Source organism: Mesitornis unicolor, unplaced genomic scaffold, assembly GCF_000695765.1.
Source record: "Mesitornis unicolor isolate BGI_N332 unplaced genomic scaffold, ASM69576v1 scaffold19674, whole genome shotgun sequence".
Lineage (NCBI taxonomy): Eukaryota > Metazoa > Chordata > Aves > Mesitornithiformes > Mesitornithidae > Mesitornis > Mesitornis unicolor.
Window position 1 is genome coordinate 8928 of NW_010180999.1, and position 8937 is coordinate 17864.

An 8937-nucleotide genomic window follows, 5' to 3' on the forward strand; every position below is an offset into this window, starting at 1 on the left:
AAAGAGCTCTTCTTCTGGGATCTACAAAGCACCTGTGCACCTTCCCAGCAACATGAAAGAACAGCGATTTGTCTGTGAAGCAAATCCATCAGGAGACGTTTCAGACACTGCAGCTCTCAAATTCAAGAGCACAGCAATGCTCTCCTCAGGAAAAAAATCAAAGCAACAGAACAGCAATAAGCCGTTGGCTGCAAGCAAGCAGCAACCACCATCACCTTCTTCCCAGAAGTAGGAGTGAAGGGTTTTCTGAAAAGAGCAACACAAATACAAGGAGCTGGAGGGAAGAACCCAACTGCAGTTGAGAATGGAGCATTTTGTCTTTCTTCCCAGCCCAGCTGTACAGCACCGAATGTCACCTGCCAATCCATCAGCTGCCTTCACTTCCACTGCTCAACACTTCGTTGCAGTCTTGTGTTTCAATTGAGCCAGTGCACCACAAAATAGAAAACTCACAAAAAAACCCACCAAAACCCCAAATCTTTCCAGAATGATGCCACACTCATACCTGCCTTAGACATCCTCCTCCCAATACCATGACCAGCTATAACCACAGATCCTGTATATCCAATGCCTTCGCTATGAAGGCAAGTATCAGAAACCTTGCTCTCAACTGTTTTGCCCTGAAACTTGTAGAAAGAACTGCAGAACATTAATTTTTAAATACCTCCACTTCTAAAGGATGAATTATGGCTTAATCTGGACGCTACAACATATTTTTCTTGTTGCAGCCACAACGTGTGTGGGGGAGGAAATACAGAAGCACTTAGACTGAAGTCTATCTCAAGTGCAACAGAAGGTACTGGGTCATCCTCTGCAGGGTTTTCCTAAACTACTGTCAGTGCATGCCAAGACACTAAGTGCTTTTGAAATGCTGATTAACTCAAGATAATGAGATTGCAGGGACTGCAATTATCCACTGGAGCTGCACCAGCTGGAGGTCACGTTGGTTTATTAGGCACGTTTTGACTTTGTAATACAGGTGCAGGACCTGACCCTGCTCTGCAGACCCAAATCTGCTGTCTGTTCCAGCCCTATTGTGGTAACCTCGTACCCCACCACCAAACTGCACATGGCCAAGGGGAGAGATGCACATGGGAATATCTTCCATGAGATTTGCAGATGAGGAGTTTCTCAAGTCAGCAGTATTGCCTAGGCCTGTTAAACCCTGCAACTTTAGGAGACTGAATCACCAGAACTGGTAAATCAAAATGGAAAGGTGGAACAGCTACACCCTGACTGCTCAGACCAAGGAGGAAGATGCTACAGACTGGATTCTCTTCTCAATCAGAAACTAACTTGGCTGAAGTAAAGGAGTTAACTCGGAGCATGAAATGAGAATCAGATGGTTTCAGTCTGAAGGTTTTGTTACCTGATCTTTTTGTTTTCTCACTTAATGACTAACACTGCCCTGCCCTGCTTGCGCCCTTCCAATTCCTATTCACGTGTGCTTTTGCTTGAACTAAGGAGATGAACGATAAACTCCAACTGGTGGTTTTCATGCAATAAGCTGATGTCATGATTAGATCACAAGCTTTTTGGATAACAAAATGCCCTTAAATAGAGGATTGCATCATTTAAGGTTTGGCATATACGCACGTTATAAATACACATGCTCTCAGAAATACTTCTCTGCTCTTAAAAAAGTGCGATATCTTTCTCTGCAATAGTACTGAGCCAATTATCAAGTGTTTTACTTTGGTCAGGGGTCAGATAAATGCAGAAAAGGGCTTTTAATTGTATCTATCATAGCTCCCCGGGGATTTAAAGAAGCTCTCTCCTGAAAAACACTTCCCAATATACCCCACAGTGCTCCACTGAACATGTGGCAACCTCAGAACACTCCTGCTGCCATGGCTGCTCTATGATACTGCAAACATTCAGTGCACCAAGAGCACCGTGAAACATCCACCACCACACTTTTTCTACCTGAAACATCACGCAGGCACAACAGAGACAGCAGCAAGTAAAATGCTTACCAAATTCATAGACTTTTTTACATTTGGTCTCCAAATCGTCTATGAGGTCGGGCAGCCGGCACTGCTTGGCTAACCTCTTGCAATCACTTACGTATTCTACGTCGATATCAAGACGACCTGTCAAGAAGAAACACAGCCAGTTCTTTTAACCCATACCACTTAGGTGAAAAAATGGCAAAATTGGGGTTTGAAGACTTGATGGCACAGAGATGAAGTAATTGGATACACTGCCTCACTTCTTAGCCAAGACTCAGCACCCTACCTTCCAGTGTTGGCCTTAAGAGCTTCATTCAAGAGGCAAAAGAGCAAACAAGCTTATACAAAGGATGTCTAATTCCCTCAGAAAATAAAAAAGAGCAGCATAACAGCAGCATGCATGACTGCCACCACTGGCTACCTGGCTTTGGGTAAGAAAACTTCAGGCTCACAAGCTGCCATCCCAGAATCTTTTCTCATCACTGAAAACGGGAAGGGCAGGAGAGCCTTGAAGATAGAGTTACTTTCTGGCACCACCTCCTGGCCTGAAATAGTTGAGCAGTTAGCATGCCTGCAATGCAACATTTGGCATTTTCCCAGAAGGCTCACGATCAACTTCTGTTCAGAGAAAATATTAGAAAGTATTCGAAGCATTCAGCATGCACTGCTCAGGTCTGCCAGGCTGAGAGCGTCCTGCGTGGGCACCTGGCTTTTCACCAGCTATGGGGATTGCTAGCCCAGACAACCGATTTATACTTTCCTTAAGTTAAAAATACACCCTCCACATCCACCCAACCAACCAACCCAAGCCGATTTCCTTTTAATTGACTGTATAGCTATTGGCAGGACAACAACTGGCAAAAGGTACGAACAACTTGGAAGAGCTGGGGATTGCTCACGTTCTCCCCTTCTGCCAGCAGAGAGGATGTGTTGGCGACTCACACACTCAAACTTGGCTGTGTGCAAGCCTGTGGCACCCAAACAGCACTATGGCAGAGGCACAGACAGCCGCCCACCAGCCATGTGTACGTACACCACAGAGTAAGACATTTACCTGTGTATAGATACTGCAGAAGAGCGCCAAAGGCCGCTGGATTAATCTAAAAGAAACACAATAAAGCTACCGTTAGAATTCCCAGGAACTTAATCACAAGCTTGAAGCTTGCTTGGATACAAACATGATCTTGAACAAGTCAAAAAAAACCCCACATAAACAGCAACTCAGACACTGCACCCAGTTTCCTTCCTCCTCACGTAACTGATGCTGCCACTCCACTTGGTTTACTCAGCTCTTTAATGGTATCAACTGATGCTAATCTATGGGCTTAGGGGACAGGACCTAATGGAGGTGTTCCAAAGACACAGTTACAGTACAGGCTCTGTGAAATCCAGTCTTTCACTGCTCACAAACAGTTCCAACTCTCAATTTGAGAGGAAAGCCATGTTCTTGTACCAAGAGACAGAAGACACATTAGGCAATGCCCTGAGAAACTGGAAGTATGTTTGTCATGAGAGGTTTTGCACAGCCCCAAGTCAAGCGATAGAAACATATGCCAGAGTATTGGCGATTAATGGATGGAAGGCACTTACGGCCTATTTAATTCTTGCTGCAAAAGGCAACAAAAGGGACTCAATTAGTGCCAATTATGGAGGTGATGTCTTCACTGTAGACCACCTGTCCACCAGGAATTAGACAGACTCAACTCATCCCACAGAGAAGTGGTGACGCAGCTGGCAGATGGTAACAGCTACCTGCTACTGCAATTAATTAAGATACGTTTGAGCCCATGACAGAGGGAACAAAGAGGGAGTATGCAATCTACAGCCTTTTGTTAGCTGAATAAGATGCCATTTTACTGCACAAAGTGCCTCCACAAACCCCTCTCCTTGACTGGGGTCATTCTGAGCTCCAAGAGCGATTCACTGTGGAAGTTAACCCTCAAACTGTCCTTCCTACTCACTTTTCTCACCCAGTAGAAACGGGAAAAGAAAGGAAAGAGCTGGAAGCACAGCCCTGCTCACCAGTGGATGCTTCAGCACAATCATGTTCTTCCCCTTCCATTTGGTCTCAAACATCTCTGCAAAGTAGGCGCTGCGAGCGCCAAGAATGCAGCGGTGGGCACAGAAGGATTTGCCATGAACAATGAAAACAATGTCACTTTGGTAACCCTGCTCCAGCAACCTGTAAGAAACAGAGAGGGGAAATTCATTGCAAAACGAGAAAGGAGAGAATGGAGTAAAGCTAACGGGGACAATTAGGTGTAAATTAACAAATACCTCTGGACACTGCAGTCTTCTCTGAACACAAGGAAGAGATTTTAAAGAGAAACTTGTTGCCACTAAACACATCTCTAAAGGTTAATCCTGCTTTTCAATTGTCAGATGACAAAAAGCCCTACAGAAGCACACACTCTCAAAAAGAAACATGCCACTACAAAGTAAGGTGCAACTTTCCTGTTCTCTGGACACTGTCAGCGTGCACACTTTAACCATGCGGCAAACAGGAGAGGATGTGAAGTCACCCCCCCTCAAAAGGAAGGATGTTACAGGCATGAAATGCAGGCAGTTACCACATCACAGATGAAGCCTTGGTTATGACTGCACACCCACATCCTCACTCTTTAAGAGGTAAAAACCCAAGGCTGCTACTTCTCGAGTTTATGGCAACCATCACCAGTGTTTCCTAACGGCCACCATGCCTTGCATACATGCCCTCACAAACATCCCCAGGAGGTGAAACCAGGCAGACACCGGGCATCGTAGCCCTTCCAGAGAGCAGGACTGGTGCACAGAGAGGTGTGGGGTCACACAGGGAGATGGTGTCAGAGCAGCACCTTGAATGCTGACCTCAGTCTCCTGTCACTGTAACATCCTTCCTGCCAGTGTCTTGCCCAAACCAAAACAGTAGCAGTTAGGTGTTTCTTTCCCTCTCCTACTGTTGCCCTTTCTTTCAATTTTAACACAAGGTCTGCTTGGAATGAGAAGCGGAACACAGTACATATTACTCCTCACGTGCGCTCAACCCTTCATCATCTGAGCCACAAACTCACCAGGGGAGTGATAAATCACCCTGCAAAATTCTACTTCCCTGAAAGGCAAAATCGGACTTTACTCAGATAAACAAGTTTCCTTCCTCCTCTCTTTCCCCATAGCCTCAGAAATTAGGACTCTGTAACAATGGAAAGACTGTCACATCTTTCTAGGACTTATTTGCTCTCCAACTTTGAAAATATAGATGCTGAAACCTTGTTGCTTTTTTTTTTTTTTAAAGTCAGTCCAATAGGAAGGAAAAAAAAACAACAAACAAGTCTGTGTAATAACACCAGAACTAACAGGGTATTAAAACAGCCAGAAGAAAAGATTGACACTATTCCTCTACTCCTCAAGCAAGTCAGCCTTCTGCTCAAGCTCCAGGCTATGACTACAAGGTGTGATGGGCAACTTTGAGGAACAGCAACAAGAAGGACTGAGCTCTGTCCCTGTAAGTCAGTTTGAGGCACTCTATCTCAGAAACGAGACACCCATTATCACTGCTGGAAACCTTGGCTGGCAGGCTGCAGCACTTCAGGCCTGGAACTTAATTTCAGTTAACGTATTATATCCTAAATCGCTGATGTAGTTTGGGTGATCTGATTTCAGACAGTCAAAGATGACAGCCTAATGCTGCTGCATGAGAAAGACAAACTTTGTGTCGGCTCAGGAGTCTGTGCCGAAATCACTGGAGGCTGTATTTTAAATGCACATATACCTGGAAATCATCTCTTAGGAAGCTCTGCACATGAGGAACAAGATAGGGTGCTGGTCCTTCCAAATCTGCCCTTAACAGAGAGCTTGAATATGCAGCCAACAGCTAAGGAAGGATGACAGAATACGCTGCACATGGAGCTGCCTCATCTGCTTACCGCTGCAGGAAGACATCATAGTAGTCTCTTTTCATGCACTTTGCTGTGATCTGCTTGTACTCCTTCAGCAGGCGGCGGATGGCATCACTCAAAGCTCCGTACAAACAACGCTCTCCATCAAAAGTGTTTGCCTCGCATTTTGCCCCTGCAAAGCGATCACAGGTACACGCCAGCAGTCAGAGTTACATCCATCTCAGGCGTCCCAGACAAGTGTGACTTTTGGCTGGTGACACGTTTCACTGTGATCCTCTCTGCTACTGAGCACATTTACAAAAACTGAGCTCCCCTTACGCATGCACAACCCAAAGCTGTTCTCCCACTGCAAAATCCCTTTCTGAAGCAGTCATGACTCATTTAAACTGTCTCTCGTAATAAGCCTCTCAGCAGGGCTCCAGCAGTGTTCTGGGAAGAAAAATCTCACTGTACAAACAGTACAATCAGTTACTGGACTTTTAACAGCTCCTCCTAAAAGGCATTTCTGCCTTGCACGAGGCAAAAGAAATGCCTCTTTAGGTTAGAAATCTGGAAATTGCTATTTCAGAAGTTACACACACAAGTGGTTGATGAAGATGCTCTGAATGAGCAAGAGACAAAAACCTTTTGAGATCTGACTCTTTAACTCCTCTGCCAGAACACAGAGCATCACCACTACCGAAGGGAACTTGGGTGCTGGGAACCAAACAGGGAGGCACTTTGCCTGGAGAGTTTGTCTTGCTTTGTTTGAGGTTAGTCAAAGTCCTTGTGTTTCATCTTTGAGTCCTGTTTACAAAGCAAGGCTATCAGGAGAGTACCACAAGGTTTTACACAGACAGTTCTTCAGGTAAGTACGACTCTCACATCAGCATATTCCCAACAGCAATGCACCCCTGCAAAACATTTTCTGTGATTTCAGAACGTTGTGCTGCCTTGAGTCACCACAGAAAGCTTCCCTGTAGCAAATTCAAGCAGCAAATGGCCTGCAAAAGGGACCATGGAAGTGTGTCCAGGGCTCCCAGTGCAGCCTGAGATTGCTGATGATGTGGCTGGTTGCAACAGAAGAAATTACCACAAGGAAATTATATACAAATATCCAGCTAGAAGGATATACAATCTCTACAGAGCAGTGTGGAGAAAGATACAGCACCCATAACCACGATGCTTTTGCTCACCATTGGCTAGAAGATAGCGTACAAGCTCCTCATGTCCACAGAGACAAGCATAATACCTGACAATAACAAGAGAAAGAGAGTTAGAGATACAGTAGGAAGCAAAATTCAGTGTTTGGGCACACCACAGCACGCAGACCTCAGCACTGAGCCATCCCTGGTACGCTCAGATGACTCCCCATAGGGGTGAGGAATCACTGCTGAACAGCACAGAAGTCTGACCCCAGCAAGAGACTGCGCAGGATCTGTTCCCAGCACTCCCAGGAACTGCTGTTCTGCAAGGAGACCTCAAGGTCTCAGCCTGGGTTCAGCATTTTTCACTGCACCACCAGCTGCCAAATCCATCCTCATTTTAATGGAGCTCATTTCGTGGGCACTCAGCAACTTTACTGAATTCTCAGAACCACTCCTTGCTCCTCCTGTTGGTAGTGATGATACGATAACACTATGGTAAGGAGGGAGCAACACCCACAGAGGATGTGCAGCAAATCTGCCCCCCAAAGTCCTACTTGTGATGAGTTTCGTTTTCTCTTTCACAGTCTAAACCTTTCACGATTCTTTTTCACAAGGACCTCAAATTGTTCTACAAACTAGGAGAATCCTGCAGCCTGCACTGCAGCACACAAACATTAGCCTACTTTTACTTTGGAGAGTTATTTCCTGTTCTAAATACTCTAGAAATATTGCAGACGTCTAAATGCACTTTGGAATTGGTACGTGGGGAGGTAAAAAGCTCACACCACCCTCCTCAGCAGCAGCACGGGGATTCCTCACTGCCTACTGCATGCTCACAGCCTTGCCAGTGATGCCACAGTCACCGTGCATTCCATCCAGCCAAGCCTTCAGCCAAAAAGAAATGCTAAAACACCATAGACCTTGAGGGGGGAAAAGCCTCATCAGGCCAAGAACAGACTGCTTAACCCAGGTAATTAAGTCACAAAATCAACCACCCTTCTGAGAACTACTACAGGTGGGGAAACACAGACTTATTTAGAACAGCACCCTCAGAGAAGAGGGGCAAAGCCATGCAGCTCAATCTCCCACAAAGCAGAATCTGAGATGTTTTGTAACAGTGCTCCTAGCTGCTAATGCAGGGAGAGGAAAAGAGCTCCGAAATCCCTCCCCTCCCGCCCAGCCAGCACTGCAGGCTGCAAGGTAATTATGTCACAAAATCTACCACCCTTCTGAGAACTACTACAGCAAGCATCAGTCAGGTGGGGAAACACAGACTTATTTAGAACAGCACCCTCAGAGAAGAGAGGCAAAGCCATGCAGCTCAATCTCCCACAAAGCAGAATCTGAGATGTTTTGTAACAGTGCTCCTAGCTGCTAATGCAGGGAGAGGAAAAGAGCTCCGAAATCCCTCCCCTCCCGCCCAGCCAGCACTGCAGGCTGCAAGACTCACAGAGGGGTACTGTCCCATTTATCACGGACATTGATTTCCACATCTCGCTGTTCAAGAAGGTATCTGGAAGAAAAGGGAGAGCACGGTTACAGCTTCACGCAGCAGCTCGCTCAGGCGCGTTCTCTTCTTTCAAAAGATGTAACTCTGAGTTTGTACATAACTTCCAAAGGTACAACACCACCTTGCTTTCAACCCGGGGAGCTGCCAGCTGTGGCTAAAGGAGCACCAGTGAAACCCTGAACCCAAAGAACACTGTTCTGCAGCACAGCTTGGCACCCCCTTCAATCTGAAGTGATGCACGTGGGGAAAGATGGGAATCAAACCCCCCTCCTGCTGACCCCTAACAGGGAGCAACCCCAAAAGACGCCTGAGCACCTCAGCAGTACCTGCACATTCTCCTACAGTGCCTGCAGCCTGGATGTACACAAACAAGCGGCCAAGTTGACAAGGCCAAGGCTGGAACTCCCACCCTGTTTGTGTCTTTGCTTGCCACAGATAACACCAGCGTCACTCCAGACTGCTCTCAATTCCTG

General features: G+C 46.2%; 1 protein-coding gene across 1 annotated transcript in view; it reads right to left on the reverse strand.

Annotated features, from left to right (window-relative positions):
* ABTB1 (ankyrin repeat and BTB (POZ) domain containing 1) overlaps positions 1-8467 on the reverse strand; it is a gene marked incomplete at both ends in the record, with an annotated part of 15579 nt that extends 7112 nt beyond the window's left edge. Inside the window, 6 exons of the mRNA XM_010183287.1 lie at positions 1977-2093; positions 3007-3052; positions 3975-4134; positions 5855-5999; positions 7003-7058; positions 8405-8467. Of these exons, the coding sequence (XP_010181589.1) occupies positions 1977-2093; positions 3007-3052; positions 3975-4134; positions 5855-5999; positions 7003-7058; positions 8405-8467 (587 nt within the window). The remainder of the gene's footprint in view (positions 1-1976; positions 2094-3006; positions 3053-3974; positions 4135-5854; positions 6000-7002; positions 7059-8404) is intronic.
* Between the last annotated feature and the right edge of the window lie 470 nt (positions 8468-8937).